Below are 24311 nucleotides of genomic sequence, written 5' to 3'. Positions count from 1 at the left end.
GTAGTGCTGTATTTGTCCAGTGCTCTTGAGCCCCTGCACTATCTTGGGAGGCAGGCAGGACACGCTAGGAAGTGTACCCTTCCCAGCACTTTCCCCAAAGAGCACTTAAAAGAGGGCTCTGGCTCTCCTAAAGGGCCCTCCCCATACCAAGAAAAGTGCAGTACTGTGAGGAGATCAGCACAGTGGGAAACGGCTCTCACACTGAAGGCTTCTTAGCAAAGTGGCCCCTACTTGAAAAATAGTGAAGATCACTGAACTTCTTGAACCTCTCATGAGACTTGAGTATATGTATGTGAGAGAGAGAGAAGTGGGGGGTGGGGGTGGGGGGGGCGGGCAAGGGTAGGGTTGCCTACTTTAACTGAAGCTATTTCTGGAAAATTTCCCTCTGATATTTCTGACAATATCAAACCGTTAAAATCTCCAGGGTTGTTTTTCAGCAGTCACCTGAACACTGATGAGGCGCCGGGCCAACCCTGAAGGGCCAGCAATCCTAAGCATGCCCTCGAGCGAGGCCAGAGAATGGGCAGCAGCAGGCAATGAGGAGAGTCAGCAGAGAGCACCAAACAGAGAGCAAAAGAAGGGGCAGACGTGCAAGCCAGGCATGCGGGGCCCTAGAAAACACGGGGCCTGTAGCAGATGCTACATTTGCTGCTATGTTAATGCGGCCCTGAGCCCATCGGTCCTTGCAGTTGCTCTCCTGCCCACACAAGGTCTCTTGCCTTTTCTAGGAAAAGACTTTATTCCTTCTCTTTGTTTTGGATCCGAGCCTTTCCCCACTGCCCCTCCTGAAGCTATCATGTGGCTCATGAGAAAGCTGAGACAGCTCCTCCTGGAATGACTATCGAGTATAATAACAATAAACTGTTATGGGTATTTGAAACGGTGTCATCTACCCTGAGCCTCTGGGAAAGGGCAGGTTTTTAAAAAACCCAACACACCCTTTCTCAGAAATCCCAGGGATTAAGCACAGCCCAGCTCTGCACCCACCTCACGCTGCAGCCGTTGCTTCTCCCTCTTGATTTGCTGTTCCATTTCCTCATAGAGCCCTTGCACCTCCTGGTTGTGCCCAGCCACTCGTCTAGTGCAAAGGACCAAATAACATTAACACAGATTTGTTTTTATGTCTCATATTAGAAATATGAGACAATATTACCAGTCATTCATTCATGATAAGAATTGGCTTTTACCCCTGGTTTCAGGGGCATAGCAAGGTTAGAGTGGGCCCAGAGAAAAGATTTTAAAATGCCCCCCCCCTCACTGAAGCTCAGCTCATGAAGTAAAGAAATCTTAAATGAGGCACCACAATAGAACATCATCCTAAATTATTTTTTTAAAGGTTTTGTACATTGTAGACGATGCCAGTCATTTAATGGTACTAGAGAAGGACATGCTGTTCTGGTAGCTCCAGGTCTTAACACTCACATCAATTTCGGAGGATGAATACAACTGAAGGAAGGCCGGGCGGGTGCGTGGCTGGGGGAGTCAGTCATGTGACTTGCCTCGTGGGGGGGCCAAGGCAGTGGGCCCCCAGACAACTGTCTCCCCTTGCCCTATTATAGTTACGCCCCTGCCTGGTTTGCAACTAATTATATGGTTGGGCTACTTTGAGCAGAGGTCAGGGAAGAAGGGTGGTCCCCCTCCACCGCCTCACTGCCCCAAGCTGGCCTACTGGCAAGTCCTATTGCCTCAGCCATGACGCCCTCCATATAACTCTCCTCACTCTGGGCTGGCAACTGGGAGGGCCAGCTAGCATTTCTCAGAGAAATGGATTTCATCCTGATGGCTCCATTTGTTCCACCCTGACTGGGCCAGGCCATTGGCCCAACTAAAGCGGGAAATAGTCTCTGTATTCTGCTACCTGACAGTCTTAAACTGGAGATGTCACAGATCAAACGAAGGACTATATGTGGGCAACTCATATGCATCATTACGAAGCCCCCTTCACCAATTCATTCTCTGTAAATGCAAACACTGAAGCCACCTTTTGCCATCCCCGCACCCTTGTATCCTGTACTTTCTTTTGCTGGAGCCTTTATTCCCATTCTGGAAAGTTGTGTTCATGGAAGCATCTATATATTTAATTCTCCTGGGTGCGCCTTGGAATGTGCATCCCGGCACCCAGCTGATTGGCTGGGCTGCAGAGGTGCCTGATTGGCTGAGGCACACCCAAGAGGATTGGTTGCTGTGGCAGTGGCAGGCCCGGCCACGGAGACAAGGCCCAGGAGGGGGGAAAGAAAGGGGGGGCAGAAGTGGCAGTGGGGAGGAGAGGTGGCTGGGTCCAGCTCAGGCCAGCCGCGGTAAAGAAGCGGAGACTGGGGCAGAAGGTGGGGGGAAGAGGTGACCGCCGACCCCAAAGAGCACACAGATGCTCTGTGCGGGGTCAGCTAGTTTATTCTAATACCACCATCTTATGTTCAATGACCTACATTTTCAGCATCAGCTGTAATGTCTCTTTTGCATGCTTAGCTTCCTTGATCAAGTGTGTCATCTTAGCCAAGAATCCCTTCAGGTCTCCCAGCAGATGTGGTTCATCCTGTCGGAGCTGCACCCAAATCTTCCAAATTTCCGACTTGCTATAAGAGAGAAGATCTGGATGTTTCTAGATGCATATGCTGCAGAAAGGTTGATCTGACTGAACCAAACCCTCTCATTCAGAGACTAGTCTAGCTCTTCTGGATACCTTTGTTTCACTCAAATCTTAGGCAGGATGTACTGCTCTTTTGTTATTGTAGGTGAATATTTATTTAAAATAAATCAGAGTTAGCCCTCAAGCAACTCACATATACATAATCATCCCTTAGATGACTCCGTTCCTGTAAACCCCCTCTATGAAGGGGGCTTACGTAAAAGCCTCCATGAAGGCTCCATTCCTGTAAACCCCCGCTATTGACAAATTCTGAGATGACTCTCTAGGGCCATTCCTTCCCACTTCCAAAGCCCTCGTTACAGGTTATTCGTGGATGTTTCGTTCTGGCCTACAATTAATGAAGCCTTAAGCAAATGGGAATTGGGGGCTTAGGTTCCAGACACTAGGAAAATGAACAAAAAATCACCAAAAATATAGGGTAAAGGCAGAAATAAGCACAGCACTGTACTTTGGCCACCTTAGCTCTCCCACTCTCCAGCTCCCCCAGCAATGACCCCCAGCTCCACCAGTAATTTGTAATTGTGAAGTTTCTACACCCCACAGTTGAGGTCCAGCACTTAGCAGCACAAGCCAATTGGCCTAGTTGGTTGGAAGGCTGGCCAAACAGGGAGCACAAAATTAAGCTGAATTAAATTAAATTAAACAGAAGTAGAGGAGTTACCTCACTCCACTGCTGGAGTTTGCTGCACTCCACAGTTCTGCAGCAGCAAAAATCAAAAACTGAATGCAGAAGAGTTAACTCACTCCACTGCGGTGGTGCTGGAGTTCACAGCCCTCAGCTCCAGTCCTCTGTCAGGTGGCAGAAGGTGGCCCTGGAGAGGCAGATCTGCTGCTGGCATTGTCATTATCATCCTTATCCTCCTCCTTGAAGATGTAGACAGTGAGAGAATAACTTTCCTATGACGACTCTGGAGCTGTGGTACTGGGTGTGGCTACCAAACCACCATCACCAGTTGGTGATGATGGTGCTTTGTTTGGTCTTGCTTTGCAGAACCCGGTAAGTGTCCCTGTGGGGTTGCAATGCAGCCTCCAGCTTCCATTTGAACTTGATGCTGTGCTTCATCAGGGGATCAGGTTTGAAGCCCTTGTTAGCCAAGACAGTCCCCAGCTGCAGAATCTCAAACAGCCCCTTTGTGGTGAAGGACATGGGGAACATCTCCTCCTCTTTCTCCTCTTCTTCCTCACTCTCAGAAGCTGCCTGGACAATGTCCATCAACTCCTCCAGATAGGTTTGAAGGAGTTCCTCCCCCTCAAAGAAGCTCTACAGGAATGGCTCAATAAAGGCTCCCAAGGGCTCCCAAAAGCTTGCAAAGGCTCCACAGAAATAGCTCCAAAAAGCCACCAAATGTTTCAGAGCAAAGGCTCCTAAAGGCTCTCAATGGCTCCCTAAGGATAACAAGGGCTACCCAAGGCTGCCAAATGTTACCCCAAATGGTTTTTAGAAGCAGAAAAAGCTCAAAAAATGCAAACCAAACCACTCCACCGCCCTCCTCCAAACTTCTCTCACAACCCATGAGCACATGCAGCAAGAGCATGACCTTTAAAGGGCAGTATCACATGCATTGAAAACCATGGATATGTGAAACCGCTTACCGTGGATAACAAGGTTGGGTATATATTGCCTGACCGCAGATACACAAAACTATGAGTGCTGAAACCACAGGTAACAAGGGCCACCTGTATATAGATTCAAAGTTAGCCATTTGGTTTAACATCAAAGCTACTTCTCTGTCATTTATCTTGGAATTGAAGGACTCTGCACTGTCTCATGTCTCAATGACAGAGGGGGGCAGATTAGTGACTCAGCAGGCTAGAGGGGTCAAGACATTGGTCATCCCTTCTCTACTGCTCTCTGACACTATCACTTTGATATGTAGATTGCTACTCTCGGGGACTTCCTTCCTGCCTTGTCACTTCCTCTTCCCTTTCTTCTCCCTTGCAACACACGCACTCCTCTCTCCCTGCACCATGTGTGCAGAGATGCAGAAACCATCCCTCTACATCCAGCTAGCTAGCTAGATTAGAGATCCTTTCTCTCCACTTTACTATCTAGAATGTAGTTCGCTAATAAAGACTCCTTATATTGATTTGATACTATGAACTGGCTCCAAGTTTCTTTTACCCTCAGCATACACGCATGCCTAGGCAGACTCTGCTGTGTTTTGCCTCTGTGCACTCTGCTGTGATAGAAGGGTATCTCTTACCAGAGAGAATTCCCAACAATTTACTCCCGGTCCTGCTCTGCCTGGACTCACACATGATATTTGGTGTGAAACAAACATAAAGTTAGGCTGTTCTTACTCTTCAAATATATTGTCAGCTCCCAGTTGGTTAATGAAGGCCTCAAAGCATTTTTGCTCCTCATTATCAGCTTCCTTCACGGACAGGTTGGCAGAAGACCTTTTCGAAGTTGTCTTCCTCTTCCGGTGCTCTCTTGTCACACTCTGTGAGCTCAGAAAATGTCCTGCCATGTGAAAACCAAGGTTACTCCTCTGGACAGACATGGCACTATATAACCAACTTAGGTAACCAACCTACCAACCTATATAACCAACCTAAGGTCCCCAGCTGTTGTTGGACTACAACTCCTATCATCCTCAGCTGCATACATTGCAGCGGGGCAGGGGGATGGCAAGTTTGCTGGTGACCCTGGGACAAGTCACCAAGTCCACTGAGGCCAGGCACACTATCCTGCACTGGCCACGCCCCTTCCCCTTGCTGCAGCACACCCATGCAGCGGGTGTGGTTGGCACTGAGCACAAACATATGATCCCTCACCCTCACCAGCTGGCAAAGTGCTTTCTTCACTGGCTGGATGCTTCATTTTTCTCCCTCACTCTCGAGGGAGCATTCCACCGGCAAGCAAAGAGAGGGTGAACAAAGAAAGGGTTGGAGAGCGTGAGGGGCCACACGTTCGCGCCAAGAGGAGAGCTGGTCTTGTGGTAGCAAGCATGACTTGTCCCCTTAGCTATGCAGGGTCTGCCCTGGTTACATATGAATGGGAGTCTACATGTGAGCACTGTAAGATATTCCCCTCAGGGGATGGAGCTGCTCTGGGAAGAGCAGAAGGTTTCAAGTTCCCTCCCTGGCTTCTCCAAGATAGGGCTGAGAGAGCCTCCTGCCTGCAGCCTTGGAGAAGCCGCTCCAGTCTGTGAAGACAATACTGAGCTAGATAGACCAATGGTCTGACTCAGTATATAGCAGCTTCCTATGTTTCTAAGCACTGGCCACACACCCTGCACTGGTGTGCTAATGCAGGGAAGGAGTGTGGCCAGCTCAGGGTGATATTCCCAGCCTTAGTGGTGGAAGACAGTGGGAAGGCAGGAAGCACAATGTGGAAGGAGTAATGGAGCAGGGGGTGGGCCTCCCAGTGCCCTGCAGGCCATGGACATTTGTCTTCCCACACTCCATTATCCTACACACCTGGGCTGGGGATAATGGAAGGTGTGGTAAAGTCCAACTACAGCTAGAGATTTAACTAGCTAGAGGTTTCTACAGCTAGAACTACAGCCCTGATTTAAAAAAATACTTAGCCACGGGGTTCATCCATGTAACTACTCATGGTGGCTTCCAGATGTACAGCTTCATGGGTGAAAAGCATGCTGAACCAGAGCAACTAGCACTTGCAAGCCAATTAAAGTCTGTGCTGATCCTTATGCTAATCATTGCAATAAACCCAGGCAACCAGCAGGATCAGCATGAAGGAATGACACAGCAGTAATTGCTCCAAACCTGTGCACGAGTGCTTCCTTCCTGGAGGCACTTCCCCCCTCACTTTTATGTTGGCCTTACCATTGCTGCTGAAAATTCCTGCCAAGAGCAGCCTCAATCTACATCTAACTATGCAGTTTGCAATCTTTTGGAAAGCCAAGTCTACAACTGTTGTTCATTATTGTACTGATAGCATTTCAGTACAAGGCTAGTGAAAGTTTTGCATTAATGAGCTGCAATGTCTATGGTTTTTCTACACACACACACACACACACACAATCAGATATCAGATTGTGTGGAAGCTAAGCACTTTTGTTGCAGATATATCACATTTTCCAAGATGCAATATTTTGTTGCTGGAAAATAACAGTTCTTTTCCCTGAATGGGACATTAGTTGCAGTTGTGATTACACAATATGAAATCTGGCTACACAAAGAGCACCCACTGCATACTGTTGGGTAAGGGGTAACTCCCGCACTATAAGACGATAACAGTAGTGAGGGTTAACTCCTACCACACATGGCTGTGGCACATTGGACCCATTATTTGAGAGGCTGGGTTGTGTGTTTTTTGTTTTAAGTGTCCGTATAATTTTGTTTGGATTTTTTATATTCTTTGGAATATATCTGTTTATCTGCTGTAAGCTCCAGCATGGGAGAACCCATCTCACTAGATTTTCTTTTAAATAAACAGAAATTAGATTACTTCCCCATACACACCCACTTCTTCTGTGTCAATGCTGATGCCATTGGGTGAGTCTCATGCTTTAGTTTTATTTCAGTTAATTTTTCTTTTGGAGGCTTTATGCTACACTCCTGTTGCACATCTCCTGTCAAGGAGTGCACATCTAGACAGATCTAAAAGTGGAGGGATCAACAGTACAGATCATCATCATCTTTTCCTCTTTTTATGAGCAAGGTGGCTACCTCCCCATCTATAATATGGGGACCAAATATCCTGCTATTGCCACTGAAAAGTTACTTTCAGGAGTATTACAGAATATTTTATATGTATATTTTCATTTCAGTTACTGGGTGAGAAGCCCTTCTAGGCAGCTGAAAGATGTTTCACATAGATTAAGATCCACTGAAATCAACTGTATTACATCAACGTAAAAAGTCATTGCATCACCCTTTTGTGGGCCAAGAAAACTGGTGCATCAGTTAAGCAATAGGGTAGCTGAAGATTATGCTTACTTCTGAGCTAACATTTCAGTTAACAGGATGGGATGGGTCCATTCACACAAAGTCATGTCTACCCTTCTTTACCTCATCCATAAGTGATTCTGTAAGCACCAGCTTTAGTCCACACAGTTGATCTTACTGCCCTAACATTTGCACAGCCCGGCCCATTATCATCACACACTAAAGCAAGACATACTGAGTCCTGTAGTGAACTCTTCAATGGTTAAGTAGCCATCACTGTCAGAATCAAGGCCATCAAAGATGAGCTCCAGCTCTTCTGCGCTCCAAGGCAAGTCTACCCCCACTTTCTGAAAACAATACAAATGTGAATTAAAGTCTGATCTCAGATTCTTCTCAAACAAGAAATAGCTGATGGTCTATAAAAAATGGTTTTGTGCAGTGCTGGATTTAGGCACAAGCTAAGGAAGTGTGCCGTCAAGTCAATTTCGACTCCTGGATACCACAGAGCCATGTGATTTTCTTGGTATAATACAGGAGGAGTTTACCATTGCCATCTCCTGTGCAGTATGAGATTATGCCTTTCAGTATCTTCCTATATCGCTGCTGCCCAATATAGGTGTTTACCAGCAGGGATTTGAACCAGCAACCTTCTGCTTGTTAGTCAAGCATTTCCCCTCTGCGCCACTTAAGGTGACTCAAGGAAGTTATAGGCCCTCACATTATGAGGGGCCTCTGAACACCCCCCCCCCAAAAGACTAAATTTCAAGTTGTACATATTTGGTTGGGAAACACGGGAGAAAGGGGGGAAAGGACTCTAAAATAGACATTATAATTCTGATAGTTGTGATAAAAGAAAAATATATGTATATGGCTATACAGTTATCCTCTATAATAAAAGGCTAAGTGTGCGCCCGTGTCAAATGCCTGGCGTGCCTCCGTGTCTCCCTCAGCTGTTCTGGGCACGCCGAGGGAGACACGACCGCCAGCACCAGGCGGCCATGTTGGGCGGTTGTTTGCCCGGCCGCGGAAAGGCCAGAAGCGGCCGCTGCGAAGCCGGGGAAGAGGCAAAGCCGGGGAAGCCCCGCGAAGCCAGGGAAGCCAGGGAAGAGGCGGCAGGGGAAACTGGCCGAGGCCGAGGCGGCGGCGGAGCCATGGCCGAGGCCTGGCCGCGCCGCCGAAGCCGGGCGGGGGGAAGAGGCGGCGGGGGAAGCCGGCCGAGGTGGTGGCAGAGCCGCCGCCGAGGCCTGGCGGCGCCGCCAAAACTGGGCGGGGGGAGACTTTGGGGCCCTTGCCCGGCCAGGGATACTGGCCGCGGCATGCAGGCTGGCGGCGGCGGAAGGGGGAATGGCGGCGGGGGCCCCGGAGTGCACAACTCTACTAGCGCCTGTTATTTAACAGGCCTCAAATCACTAGTGTATCATAATAAGTTTATAAATCTGTGCAGAAATAACTGTAAATTATATTTAAAAATTATTAAACCTATCAAACCTCAGTTTAGACCAACACCTGCCATCACAGTTATAGGCAGTGTTTGCCTGTAACTGTAAGCACCATGGTGGTGGTGGTGTTGATGGTGGTGGTGGTGGTGGGGTGAGTGACGCATGCGGGCAGGACTTCCAACCCTTTTTGTAATGTTGCAAAGCCTTTTAAGCCTGACAAAGTTTAGGACCTCAGCATGTCATAATCCAGCCTTGGCTTTGTAACACCAAAAGGAAAGGAACAATTTACTCTGTGTCTGGGACAACATCCACTTCAGTAGTACTAAAGCAGTGAAGGGGGGATGATTTTATCCTTCTGGAAATCACAGATTGATCCAAATACAGGACATGGCCAACATCAGAATTTTTGCAAGGTCTTATTCTCATTCTCCAATAAGCCTTGCGCTACCTCAAGAGGACTCAGACTCCGTTCAGCATTTGGATCACAAAAGCCGATTTCTCTATTTACCTGCATATCAGCACGTGTAATAAAACCCTTCTTGTTTTCATCAAGTTCCTGGAAGACATCCTGAACCATTTCCATGATTTCAGAAGATAATGGCTCTTCCTTCGAGGCTGCAGATATCTGCACATCTCCCCCTGCACCTCTCATTTGCTTCCGGCGACTTGACCCAAACTTTCTGCCTTTAGCAGGCATTCTCTGCTTATCCATGGTCTTCCCAGAGGTTTATTCAGCTCTTTGGAAAGAGGAAGAAGGGAATTGTCCTTTTTTTAAAATATCCTGAGCTGGCACATTGGTATTTGGCACACCATTGCATGTTATTTGTGCTCTTTAATTGCAAAAACATTCTCCCCACAGTTGTTATGAAGCAGTAGAGAGTGATTGCCCAACAGGTGTATCCGCACTGATGTGTTGTATTGGACTCCACTTTGCTCAGTCATGAACGTGCACTTCTACACTAATGCCACTTTGCAAATAAGCATCTTCAGCTCCTGGGGCTAGAATCAGGAACCCACAGACTGCATGCTGCTACTTTGGGTGGGCTACAGGAGGGAGCAACCCATGGGCGGCAAAGGGTCCCTGACTGACTCCACCCAACAGACTGGCCATTGGCTCCCCCTGACCTGGAAGGACCACAAACCCTTCTGAGTTAGGATGGGACTTTGTGTGGGCAATAAAAGCATTCATTGTGTGGCTTGCGACTTCCAGCAGCTTGTTCTCACTCAGTAGCTACATTCAGCTCAGTTCTGTCAATAAGTCAACAAAAGTTACTAGCCCACAGAAATGTTTATGTGTCCACACATACCTAGATTTATTATTGTTGGCACCTGTGGCCTGGGAGAGGGAGAAAATGAGTCTTCTCCCGTCCAGTATATAGTCTCCCTGCCTGATCACCTGTGGGAGATCATTACTTACTGGAGTGGAGGGAGGCTAAAATTTGGATGCATGTATTTAACTTTTGGATCAAAATCATTTTTTGCCCCAAAGTCCTAGCCCCCCTCATTTTGGAAGATGGCTTTCAATCTAGCTGGCCAAAACGATTCCATGCTATGTCAGGCAAACACGGATTCTCCCCTCAGTTTCTAATGCTTTTGGGTTTTGATGCTGCTGAAGGGCTTTTAAAGCAATGTAGAGCAGAGCAATCTGGCATGCATCTCTCTAAGAAACTTTCTCGGTAGATTTACAAAGCACCCTAAGCCAGCCTACTATTTAATGAGTTTAATCAGAGGTGGATTTAGCCACGGACCCTGGGGATTAGGTCTGTGGCCTCCTGTCTTGGGGGGGACTCCAAATGTTGGGGGGGCCTCCTCAGAGCCCCGCCACTGCCCTGTACCCCCACGCCCCTTTAAAAAAAAACTTTTAACCATCTGCTGCTGTGCTGTGGGGACAGCCACTTGAGGGGAAACCAAGGCAAAGGAGGCAGAGGCGGTGGCAAGAGCTCCCCTCCCTGAGCCCGCCTGCCTCCAAAATGACAGATTGACCATTTTCGCTTTCTGCATGTGTATGTGCATACACAGCCCGATCTGTCCCTGTGTTCAGGATGCTGAGACTGTGACTCACGTTCTTTTCTATTGTTTATTTTATAGAGATATTTGTATTTCTCTTATTTCCTCCCCTCTTATCAAACATCCAAGTTAGAACGGATGGTGGATATACATCCTAGAATAGGATGTGCATCTAGGACACTGTGTGTGGCCAAATTTTGTGTGGCCACATGCAAGATCCAGTGGGTCTGAGCTGGTTTGAATTACTGGTATTATGAAGACCTTGTCACTATGTCTTTTTTTGCACTATTTGTATTGTCTTTACTGTGTCCTATATTGTTTTTGTGTTGTTGGGTCAATGACCTTAGTGAAGCAGACTACTACTTACTCTAGGCAAGTTATAAGCCTCCCCTAAACTGTTTTATCTCTGCTTTGAACACAGACCAGGTGCAAGGACTCTTCTTCTGCCTTTCCCTTTCTTAAGACTGTGTGCTTTGGCTCCCAGCATGCCACATGGTATCACCATTCATTCAGCCTCTCACCATGAACTGCTGCAGTGGGTGGGAATCCCAGGCGAGCTGGAAAAAGGAAGTGGCAAGATACAGTCAAGCCCTGACAGCAATCTCCATTATGGAGATGTGTCTCTATGTTGTGCTGTACTCTTTCTATGACCCTATTTATTTGTTTACCAGCCACAGTCCTTATTTCCCCTTTCTGTGGAAAATCACTATCCCTCTTTTGTCCCTGTTTTTGCCTATTGATACCTTCTTACAATTTTGTGAGCGTGTGTTGGAGAGGAGAGCTGATCTTGTGGTAGCAAGCATGACTTGTCCCCTTATCTAAGCAGGGTCCGCCCTGATTGTATTTGAATGGGAGACCACATGTGAGAACTGTAGGTTATTCCCCGCAGGGGATGGGGGTGCTCTGGGAGTAGCAAAAGCTTTCTGGCTTCTCCAAGATAGGGCTGAAAGAGGTTCCTGCTTGCAACCTTGGAGAAGTCGCTGCCAGTCTATGAAGACAATACTGAGCTAGACAGACCAATGGTCTGACTCAGTATATGGCAACTTCCTATATTCCTAAGTTCCTAAGGGTGTCTGACTCAGTATATGGCAACTTCCTATGTTCCTAAGTTCCTAAGGGTGTCTGGAGGGGGTGAGCAATGGGAGAAGTCCCCGTCCCCCCCGCTGATTGAGACTGCCCTTTGAATTCATTGGAGCTTGCTTCCAGGTAAGCAAGTATAGAATTGCAGTCTCCTCCCCACTCCTGCCCCCAGAAAAGGTCTTGCAGACACCCATGGTGAGTTGCAAGAGTTATTAATCTTTAAGGATCTGCCCCCATGTTACCCCAGCATTCTAGAAGTTTATTTTCTCAGTGTGGAAGGGATGCATCTTGTCTCTAGTGCACATGTAGGCAAATGGATGTACATAAATACTAAAGTACCACATAATGCACACAGCGTGTCATTTCATACACTATGCAGTACAGTACTATGTGCTGAGGTATGTTCTGATCTGTTGATAATATATTGTTCATAGCACAACTATATTTTCTAGTATTTCTCTAATCAAAAAGAATAATACCCCTCTTGGCTTTTAAATCAGTGGGGGATAGACTATTGCAGCAGGGTAAATGAATACAGCATACAGCCAGGTGGAAAAGAGTCATAAACAATATGCAACGTGGGAGAAGGGGCTTGTAAAGTGATGCTTGGTCTGAGAACAGGGGTGTTAAGGAGGTCCTTTTCACTGTGAAACATGGGAGGTTACATGATCCGTAATGATTCAAGTAAAACCTTTTTATTAAGCCAGCTATGTTGGGCATAACAGAAACATGGTGGAACTGTGAGAACCAGTGGGACACTGTTATCCCTGGATATAAACTCTATAGAAAGGACAGGGATGGGAGCCTTGGAGGTGGAGTAGCACTGTATGTTAAGGAAGGGATAGATCTAACAAGCTAGAAAACCTAGGTGGACCGGAGTCCTCCACAGAAACCCTGTGGGTGACAATACAAGGCCTGAATGGGAACGTGCTACTGGGGACGTGCTATCGCCCTCCGGATCAAAACACTGACAGTAACTGGGAGTTGCAGCAGGAAATCAGGGAGGCATCAAGGAGAGGCAGGGCTGTAATCATGGGTGACTTCAATTACCCACACATAAACTGGGTAAATTCACAGTCAGGTCATGACAAAGAGGTCAGATTTCTAGATACACTAAATGACTGTGCCCTAGAACAGTTGGTCTTGGAACCAACCAGAGAGAAGGCATCCTTGGACTTAATTCTGAGTGGCACCCAGGACCTGATCCGTGATGTCAGTGTCATCGACCCTTTAGGGAACAGTGACCACAGTGCCATCACATTCAGCATACATGCAGGGAGAGAATCACCAAGGCAGTCTAACACAGACATTTTAAATTTCAGAAGAGGAAACTTCTCCAAAATGAGGAGTATGGTGAAAAGAAAGCTGAAAGGGAAAATCAGGAGAGTCATTTCGCTCCAGAGTGCATGGAGTTTATTCAAAACTACAATACTAGAAGCCCAGTTAGATAGTATACTCAAAAGGAGGAAAGATACCACTAAGTCCAGGAGGATGCCAGCATGGCTAATGGGTACCGTCAAGGAAGCCATAAAAGGGAAGAAGACTTCCTTCCGAAATTGGAAGGCCTGTCCAAATGAAGAGAACAGAAAGGAACACAAACTGTGGTAAAAGAAATGCAAGGTGACCATAAGGGAGGCAAAAAGAGAGTTTGAGGAACATTTAGCCAAAAGTATCAAGGGGAATCACAAAAACCTCTTTAAATACATCAGAAGAAGGAAATCTGCCAGGGAGACGGTTGGACCATTAGACAATGAAGGAGTGAAAGGGATTATTAAGGAGGATATGGAGGTTGCAGAGAAGCTAAATGAGTTTTTTGCGTCCGTCTTCACGGCAGAGGATACTGAGCATATACCTGTTCCTGAACCAGGCTTTTTAGGGATGGAGGCTAAAGAACTGAGTCAGTTAGAAGTGACAAGAGATGATGTTCTAAACTGTCTGGAAAAACTGAAAACTAACAAATCACCAGGGCCGGATGGCATCCATCCAAGAGTCCGCAAAGAACTCAAATGTCAAATTGCCAACCTCCTTGCTAAAATATGTAACTTATCCCTGAAATTGGGCTCTGTACTAGAGGACTGGAGAGTAGCAAATGTAACACCGATTTTCAGAAAGGGATCCAGGGGCGATCTGGGAAATTACAGGCCGGTTAGCCTAACATCCATTCCAGGCAAAATTATATATCTAAAATATTTACAAAAAATGGACTCTCTTATGATGGAAAAGAAATAAGAGCGGAATTTTTAAAATATTATTCAAGATTATATAAAGGTAAAATAGTTGAAGATAAAAAAAATTGAGCAGTTTCTTAGGACCAAAAATATTCCAAAACTTACTAAGGAACAAATAGAAATTATGAATGCTCCGATAACAGCTATGGAAGTAATTGAAGTAATAAACCAAGCCAAGCTCAACAAGGCCCCCGGGCCTGATGGACTATCAGCTTTATACTATAAGTCATTTAAAGATCAAATCTTACAACCTCTTCAATGGACTATGAATGATATTTTACAAAAAGGGATTATGCCGGATTCGTGGAAATATGCAAATATTGTAGTAATCCCAAAACCAGACCAAGATTTAACGTTAGTTAAAAACTATAGACCAATTTCACTCTTAAATAATGATTATAAACTTTTTGCTGCTATTTTGGCAAGAAGAATGAAGGTTATACTGAGGCATTTTATCCATGAAGACCAAGCTGGTTTTTTACCAAAGAGACAATTGAGAGATAATGTCAGAACAGTCTTGAATGTTCTGGAGTATTATGAAAAACATAATGATAAACAGATGGCGATTATTTTTTTGGATGCAGAGAAAGCTTTTGACAATATTTCGTGGCAATTTTTGTGGAGACTATTAGAGGTAATGATTGCTGGCAATAATTTTATTAGGGCAATTAAGACAATTTATTTGGAGCAATATGCTAAGATTATTGTAAATGGGGAATTATCAGACAACTGTGTAATACAAAAAGGGACAAGACAAGGATGTCCACTTTCCCCATTGCTTTTTATATTGGTTCTAGAAGTGCTTTGTAGAGCTATCAGAGAAGATGACAAATTACAAGGTCCCAAAATTGGGAAACAGGATTATAAGCTGAGAGCCTTTGCAGATGATGTTGTGCTGTTTCTAGAAGATCCAATGGATAAGATCGAAAGACTCTTGGATAAAATACAACAATTTGGTCAACTGGCTGGATTTTATATAAATAAGACCAAGACTAAGGTTTTAACTAAAAATATGGACCAGAAAACTAAAGATAGATTCTCTCAAATAAGTGAGCTGAAAGTAGAGAAGAAAGTTAAATATCTGGGGGTTTGGTTATCAAATAACAACTCTCTGCTGTTTATAAATAACTATGTCAAAATATGGAATTCAGTGAAAACTGATCTAGAAAGATGGTCCAAAATGAATCTCTCTTTAATGGGAAGAATTTCAGTGGCGAAAATGAATGTCTTGCCCAAAATGTTGTTTCTCTTTCAGACTATTCCTATAATTAACACCTTAACTTGTTTTAAGCAATGGCAGAAGGACATAACTAAGTTTGTTTGGCAGGGGGAAAGACCAAGAATTAATTTTAAGAATTTAACAGATGCAAAGGAAAGGGGTGGTCTTGCCTTGCCAGACTTAAGGTTGTATTTTGATGCTGTTTGTTTGACATGGTTAAAAGAATGGATAACGCTAAGAAATCCTAGAATTCTTGATTTAGAAGGATTTGACAGAAGGTTTGGTTGGCATGCGTATTTATGGTATGAAAAAAGTAAAATACATAAAGATTTTTTGAACCATTATGTGAGAAGGAGTTTAATGAGGGTGTGGTTAAAATATAAAAATTGGTTTGAACCTAAAACTCCGTTATGGGTATCTCCGATTGAAGCTTTATCACGTAAAGAAGTAAATATGCAAACGGGTTGGGGTACCTATAGGGATTTGGTACATTTTCACAAAAAGGATTGTAAGTTAAAAAGTTTAACTGAAATACAAGATAAAGTTAGAGATTGGTTTCAGTATCATCAGTTAAATGAGATGTATAAGAAGGATCTTAAAGTTGGATTTGAGGAGCAGATCTCAAATTTTGAGAAGGAATTATGTCAAAATGATGAAAAATTAGTTTCTAAAATGTATAAACTGTTACTTCTGGAGGAGACAAGAGAGGAAGTGGTTAAAACGACCATGATAAAGTGGGCTTAAGATGTGGGGCGTAATATAGAAATGGTAGCCTGGGAAAAGTTATGGAAAAAGGATTTAAAATTTACTGCATGTTATGCTATCAAAGAAAACTATTATAAAATGATGTATAGATGGTATCTGACACCAAAAAAATTGCCATTAATGTATAAAAATGTTTCTAACAAATGTTGGAAATGTGGACATTTTGAAGGCACATTTTTTCACATGTGGTGGACCTGTGGGAAGGCTAAAGCCTATTGGGATATGATATATAATGAACTAAAGAAAATATTTAAAATGACATTTCCTAAAAAGCCAGAAGCCTTCCTGCTGGGGATAACACAAGGAGCTATTTCTACAACCAATTTAACATTTTTTATGTATGCCTCTACGGCAGCTAGAATTACATATGCACAGAAATGGAAGTCTAGTGAACTGCCTTCAAAAGAAGACTGGCTGATAAAAATGTTGGAATATGCGGAGATGGCAAAACTTACAGCACTATTAAGAGATCAAAACCTGGAATGTTTTAAAGAAGATTGGAAACCATTCTTGTTGTATCTAAAAAATTACTTCCCTACTATGGACTTGACAGCAGGGTTTGAAATTTAGTATAAATCGCAGGTTGGTTAGATTAATTATGTTTGTAAGGGTTTGAACTTACGTTTTGAATTATTATTATAGCAAGGGTAAACTTTATAGTTGATAAATCACGAAGAAATGTGTGCGGGAAGTCCACCTTTTATGTGTGTATTTGTAATGAATGATAATATTGCTATTGTTAAAATTAATAAAAAATGAATTTGGGGAAAAAAAATCCATTCCAGGCAAATTGATGGAAAGCATCCTCAAGGATAAAATTGTAAAGTACATAGAAGAACAGGCCCTGCTGGGAGTGAGCCAGCATGGCTTTCACAAAGGTAAATCTTGCCTCACCAACCTTTTGGAGTTCTTTGAGAGTGTCAACAAGTGTGTGAATCAAGGTGATCCAGTTGACATAGTATGCCTGGACTTCCAAAAAGCTTTTGACAAAGTTCTTCATTAAAGACTCCTGAGGAAACTTAGCGGTCATGGGATAAGGGGACAAGTACATGTGTGGATTGCTAACTGGTTGAAAGACAGGAAACAGAGGGTAAGTATAAATGGAGAGTTTTCACAATGGAGGGAAGTAAGAAGTGGGGTCCCCCAGGGATCTGTACTGGGACTGGTGCTTTTTAATTTATTCATCAATGATCTAGAAGCAGGGGTAAGCAGCGAGGTGGCCAAATTTGCAGATGATACCAAACTCTTCTGGGTAGTGAAATCCAAAACAGATTGTGAGGAGCTCCAAAGGGATCTCTCCAAACTGGGAGAGTGGGCGACAAAGTGGCAAATGCGTTTAGTGTTGGCAAGTGTAAAGTGAGGCACATTGGGACAAAAAACCCCAACTTCAAGTATACGCTGATGGGATCTGAGCTGTCGGTGACTGACCAGGAGAGGGATCTTGGGGTTGTGGTGGACAGCTCCTTGAAAGTGTTGACTCAATGTGCGGCAGCTGTGAAAAATGCCAATTCCATGCTAGGGATCATTAGGAAGGGGATTGAAAATAAAACGGCTAATATTATAATGCCCTTATACAAAACTATGGTGCGACCACACTTGGAGTACTGCGTACAATTCTGGTCACCACATCTAAAAAAGGACATTGTTGAATTGGAAAAGGTGCAGAAGAGGGCAACCAAGATGATCAGGGGCCTAGAGCACCTTTCTTATGAGGCAATACTACAATACCTGGAGCTTTTTAGTTTAGAAAAAAGAATGACTGCAGGGAGACATGATAGAGGTCTATAAAATCATGCATGGTGTGGAGAAAGTGGATACAGAGAAATTATTCTCCCTCTCCCATAACAGCAGAACCAGGGGTTATCCCATGAAATTGATTGCCGAGAAATCTAGGACCAACAAACGGAAGTACTTTTTCACACAACACACAATCCACTTGTGGAATTATCTGCCACAAGATGTGGTGACAGCCAACAACCTGGATGGCTTTAAGAAGGGTTTGGATAACTTCATGGAGGAGAGCTCTATCAACGGCTACTAGTTGGAGGGCTGTGGGCCACCTCCAGCCTCAAAGGCAGGATGCCTCTGAGTACCAGTTGCAGGGGAGTAACAGCAGGAGAGAGGGCATGCCCTCAACTCCTCCCTGTGGCTTCCAGCGGCATCTGGTGGGCCACTGTGCGAAACAGGATGCTGGACTAGATGGGCCTTGGGCCTGATCCAGCAGGGTTGTTCGTATGTTCTTATGGAAGGTTAGGATAATAGCAAGTTTTCAAGCTGCACAGTTTTCTATAGAAACTGAAAAAACTGTGTAACTCAAAAGCATGCCAGCTTATATTAACAACAAAGTGGGTCCAAAAACAAGGATCATCTGAACCATTTTCAATCTCATGCATCTTCCTTTGGGACCACGAGGCTAACTAATCATCACTCTTGCAGAAATGCATTGTTCTCAGATATGAACCCACAGCTTTCTAGCACACATTTGTCATTAAATTGTTTGCTTGCCCTTAAATAGGAGAGAAATGGCTTGTTGTGCTGCTTGGGGGTAGTCAATGATATTGACAAGTTTGAACAGCACAGTGGGGACACCAGACCTTCACAACCAGAAAACCAATTTGCTAGTTTCATTTTGAGCTGTTTTCCATTCATTTACAACTGATAGTAAAAAGCATGATAGATAAACTTTCCAATGATATTTGTTAATGTTGACATTCATTATCACAGGCTCCATATCTGTTCTGGATTTTTTACATTATCAAAGCCATGGTAAGGTCCCTGCCAAAAACAACTTACAATGCAGCTCTATGAATGATCTATACAGGGTAGAGAATGGGAAGGTTTATTCCACTAGGGTCAGATGGGTTCTCACTTCCTGCTGTAGGATAGCTTTCAATTTCTACTACATACTTAGGTTTCTCTTTCACAACAGCCCTGTGAAGTAGGTTAGGCTGAGGGCGAAGTGATTGGCCCAGAGTCACCCAGCAAGTATCATAGCTGAATGGGGATTTGAACTCGGGTCTCCCTGGTCCTAGTCCAGTAGGACTTTTACTCTGGGTTGTCAGATATTGAAATTGAAAACCTTTTTAGAGATTTGTACATGTGTTCTTAATAAGATGGTCTAGATGGCATGCCCACTATACCTTCCAAGCAGGACATTAATCACACCACCATTGTGTGATACTAAAGTCAGCATATTCTCAATTCTGTAGTTAAGGATGTTCAGGCATAGATAGATTAAGCAACAGGTCTCTCATATGATCTTATATTTAGTATATATTATCTTATATTGCTCTTATTAATATAATAATATAATTTCTCTTATTAATATAAGGTATTCTCTTATATTTATATTATATAAATATAATATTTTCTTATATTTAGCAAGGGGTGAGCAACTGGCCCTATCCAACCACAGCACAGCATCCTTCCAGTGGCTGATTCTGGTATCTACCTTATGTTTCTGTTTAAATTGTGAGGCCTTTGGGGACAGGGGACCATCTTATTTATGTTTTATTTATTTTTCTGTGTAAACTGCTTTGAGAACTTGGTTGAAAAGCAGTATATAAATATTGGTAGTCATAGTAGTAGGTTACAAATCAGAAACCAAACTGGAATCAGAGCCCAAGACTTTTAATTCCAGCTGTCCCAAGCCTCCACATCTATGCAGCCTCATCATTTCCTGGGATCCCCAAATTTAGGCTTAGCTCACTAGCCAGCTAATATTTGTGATCGCCACCAATCCCCTCTCTTCCTTCAGATACTTTTCTGGCACACATGAAGAGGTTTTATTGAATTCATTTATTTGGTTTTTTTGTTTGTTTATTTATTCATTCATTCAATTTCTATACCGCCTTTTCAAAAATGGCTCAGGGTGGTATACATTAAAACAAAACAATTAAAATCAATTAACAGTTAAAAACAGAGACTATAAAACAACATAAAACAATGAACAAATAAAACATTCAACACAGTTTTAAAAACCTGAAAAACCAGGTTACAGCAGATTAAAAACATTTACAACAATTACAAAATCCTGGAAGGCCAGGCCAAACAGATAGGTTTTGAAGGCTCTCTTGAAGGCCAATAATGAATTCAGATTACAGATTTCTGCCGGGAGTGCATTCCACAACCCAGGAGCAGCTACAGAGAAAGCCCACCTTTGAGTTGCCACCAGACATACCAGTAGTAACTGGAGACAGACGTCCTCAGATGACCTTAATGTGTGGTGGGAATCATGTAGAAGAAGGCACTCTCTAAGGTAACCTGGACCTAAGCTGTTCAAGGCTTTAAAGGTAATAACCAGCACTTTGTATTTTGCCTGGAAACATATCGGCAGCCAGTGCAACTACTTCAAAACAGGCATAATATGGTCTCTTCAGGTTGCCCCAAAGACCATTCTGGCTGCCGCATTTCGAATTAACTGTAGCTTCTGAACTGCATACAAAGGCAACACCATGTAGAGCACATTGCAATAGTCAAGCCTGGAGGTTACCAGCTGATGCACCACTGTTTTGAGGTCATCCTCTTCAAGGAATGGATGCAGCTGTCAAATCAGCCAAAGCTGATAGAAAGCACTCCTGGCCATAGCCTCCACCTGAGATACCAGGGTGAGGCCTGAGTCCAGGAGTACTCACACACTCTGTACGTGCTCTTTCTGAGGGAGTGTAACCCCATCCAGCACAGGAAGATCTAACTCATCCCTCAAATTCTGAACCCCTACAATGAGTACCTTTGTCTTGCTTGGATTCAGTTTCAATTTGTTATCCCTCATCTAACCCATTACTACCTGTAGGCAGGCATTTAGGGAATGAACACCATTTCTTGATGATGCAGTTGAAAAGGAGAAGTAGCTTTGGGTGTCATCAGTATAGTGATAACACCCAGCACCAGATCTCCTGATGACCTCACCCAGTGGTTTAATTGGTAACAGAATGGAGCATTAGTGACAGAATGGAGCCCTGAAGGACTCTTTATAACAGCTCCCATTTTGAGGAGCAACTGTCACCAAGCTCCACCATCTGGAATTTACCTGAGAGATAAGAGCGGAACCACTGCAAAGCAGTGCCCCCTATCCCCAACTCCCCGAGGTGATCCGGAAGGATACCATGGTCAATGGTATTGAATGCCACTGAGAGATCCAAAAGAACCAACAATCATACTCCCTCTGTCGATTCCCAGGTAGAGGTCATCCATCAGGCCAACCAAAGCTGTCTCAATCCCATAGCCAGCTCTAAAGCCAGTTTGAAATGGGTCTAGATAATCTGTTTCCTCCAAAACCACCTGGAGTTGGTTGGCCATCACCCTCTCAATAACCTTGCCCAACCAAGGGATATTGGAGATTGGCCTATAATTATCCATTGCTAAAGTGTCCAGGGAAGGCTTCTTAAGAAGCAGTCTAATCATTGCCTCCTTCAAACATAGAAGCACCCTCCCTCAGCGATGCATTTATGATATTAACTAGGCCACCTCCAACAAAGGGGAGGTGAAAAGTATTAGGGGAGAAGTGGGTCTTCTGTCATTTGCACTGGGATATGGAGATGGTAAGAAACTGTGGGAGCTGGTCTTGTGGTAGCAATCATGACTTGTCCCCTTAGCTATGCAGGGTCCGCCCTGGTTACATATGAATGGGAGACTAGAATTGTGAGCACTGTAAGATAGTCCCCTCAGGGGATGGAGCAGCTCTGGGAAGAGCAGAAGGTTTCAAGTTCCCTCCTTGGCTTCTCCAAAATAGGGCTGAGAAAGACTCCTGCCTGCAACCTTGAAGAAGCCACTGCCAGTCTGTGAAGACAATACTGAGCTAGATAGACCAATAGTCTGATTCAGTATATGGTAGCTTCCTATGTTCCTCTTCTACTGCTCAGAAATAATTCCTGCTGGGTTTTTTATCTTCACAAAAATAGCCATGAATATGAGACCTCTGGTGAGGAGATCTGTGTAGTGCTATGTGTCTTGTTCACCAGAGGGATGGGGGCACCTATTCATTTAGTATATTTGTAAACTGCCCCAAACACATGTTTCTGGGAGGTTTACAACAAACATAAGATAAATTAAAACAGAAATTAAGACATTCAACACAATTTAAAACCACATTTCAAGTTAAAAGGCTTGGGTGAATTGACAGTCTTTTTAAAGGTTGTCAGAAATGGGGAGGCTCTTATTTCAGCAGGGAGCGCATTCGAGAACTGGCAAGTAGATTTGTAGATGCCTGATAATTGGTCGATTGATGGATCCTGTATCAGGAATGGATCAAAGAAGCTGATAAAGCCTGCACTAAAACATGATGGAGAACCAGATGTCAAAAGGAAAGACTGTTGATGCTTGCAACAGCCGAGTTAACACAACCAGGAATACCTCAGAAAGAGCCTGGACTTTTAGCAATACTTCCAACCCTACTGTAGGTCACTTGCATTGCCAATCTTTCTCTAATGGGAGTTCTGAACTTTTAACAGCTACATGGTAAGCAAGCATCCATTCAGAAGGTGAAATCTTTTCACCAGCCATGGTGTCAGTAATGAAAAACCTGACTTGCTGTATATCTGTTTCCCAGACAGCAGGCCTCTTAGTAGCTTTAGTACCTCTACTAACACTTAGCATTTCCAGAGTTAACAAAAATGTTAAAACCAATGTTCAGTAAAGAAAAGCCTTTCAATCAACAACCTATTTACTACAAGGAGAAATAAAGTATTTACTGATCAGGATATCATAACGAAGAAGATAACCTGAAGTTTCAACCAAAATTTAATGTCGCCATACTGTTAAGAACTTACCATTCTGCAGGATGTAAGAGAATTTCAGTTGCTGCAAAGTGCAGGACACCTACTCTGAAATAAAATAGTTCCCTTATTTTTCAGACGGAAGTTGACACAACTGCATAGGAAGGAGGAGGTTGTGGTTGTCAATTGATTTCACCAACCCAAGAGAGGCGTACTCTTTGTCCCTTTCCTACTTGCTCAATGTATCTTTCCGTTGTTCTCTTAGCCAGGACAGCATACATAAGAACGCATTTTACTTAGTTAAACAAGTGTGCTGGACTTTCTAAAAACCCTCCCTGCTTTGTAGCATTTAATTCAAGAATAGAACTGGTCAGAGAGGCATGTTTTGTTGAAAGGTGCACACCAGATCCTGCCTTATAAATAGATTCATTTTCATCTTGACTTCAGGGAGGCAATGTTTCAGCAGAAATAAAGAAGTGGCAAAGGCTTGCTGTTAAAGGTGAAACCAATGGAACTGAGAGAAGTTCAAGTTGGTCCACAAAGTTTCTGAAAGCTCTTGGGACCATGACAGAAAGAATGAAGTGTGATTATACTGACAAGGTTATAGCCAGTTCTCTCAGAAACTTATGTCTCTGACACTTGTATACAAGTTCTCTCAGAAACTTGTGTCAAGATAGAGGTTATGTCTAGACTGATTTGATAAATTTTCTTTTCTTGAGCAATTGCCATTTCATGAAGCAAATATACAAATCAGGGGCATAGCAAGGTTGGAGTGGGCCCAGAGAAAAAAGATAAAATGAGGTCGTCCCCCCCCGAAGCTCAGCTCATGAAGTAAAGAAATCTTAAATGAGGCTGAATAGTGGTAACAAAAAGCATAGTAAAATTTTTATTTATACACACACACACATACGTATATACATACATACATACATACATACATACATACATACATACATCTATGTGCCACAATAGGACATCATCTTAAATTATTTTTTAAAGGTTTTGTAAATTGTGGACGATGCAAGTCATTTAATGGTACTAGAGAAAGACATGCTGTTCTGGTAGCTCCAGGTCTTAAGACTCACATCAGTTTTGGAGGATGAATACAACTGAAGGAAGCCCGGGCGGGTGCGCGGCTGGGGGAGTCAGTCATGTGACTTGCCTCGGGGGGGGCAAGGCAGTGGGCCCCCAGACAACTGTCTCCCGTTGCCCTATTATAGTTACGCCTCTGATACAAATATCACTATAGGAACATAGACAGCTGCTATTTACCAAGTCAGACCATAGGTCCATCTAGCTCAGTATTGTCTACCCAGACTGGCAGCAGCTTCTCCAAGGTTGCAGGCAGGACTCTCT

General features: G+C 43.9%; 1 protein-coding gene across 4 annotated transcripts in view; it reads right to left on the bottom strand.

The window, feature by feature from the left end:
• RAB44 (RAB44, member RAS oncogene family) overlaps window positions 1-24311 on the bottom strand; it is a 54092-nt gene that overhangs the window by 25369 nt on the left and 4412 nt on the right. For all 4 annotated transcript variants that reach the window (XR_008305698.1, XR_008305696.1, XR_008305697.1 and 1 more), the window contains exons 3-7: window positions 9452-9680; window positions 7740-7851; window positions 4949-5111; window positions 2427-2573; window positions 988-1078 (exon numbers count right to left, since the gene is read on the bottom strand). Coding sequence is in view for 1 of the 4 variants with exons in the window: in XM_053243564.1 (XP_053099539.1) it covers window positions 988-1078; window positions 2427-2573; window positions 4949-5111; window positions 7740-7851; window positions 9452-9655 (717 nt within the window). In the remaining 3 variants the exon portion in view is untranslated. The remainder of the gene's footprint in view (window positions 1-987; window positions 1079-2426; window positions 2574-4948; window positions 5112-7739; window positions 7852-9451; window positions 9681-24311) is intronic.

Source organism: Hemicordylus capensis, chromosome 4, assembly GCF_027244095.1.
Source record: "Hemicordylus capensis ecotype Gifberg chromosome 4, rHemCap1.1.pri, whole genome shotgun sequence".
In the NCBI taxonomy this organism is placed as follows: Eukaryota; Metazoa; Chordata; class Lepidosauria; order Squamata; family Cordylidae; genus Hemicordylus; species Hemicordylus capensis.
This window is presented reverse-complemented; position numbering and strand designations above follow the sequence as displayed.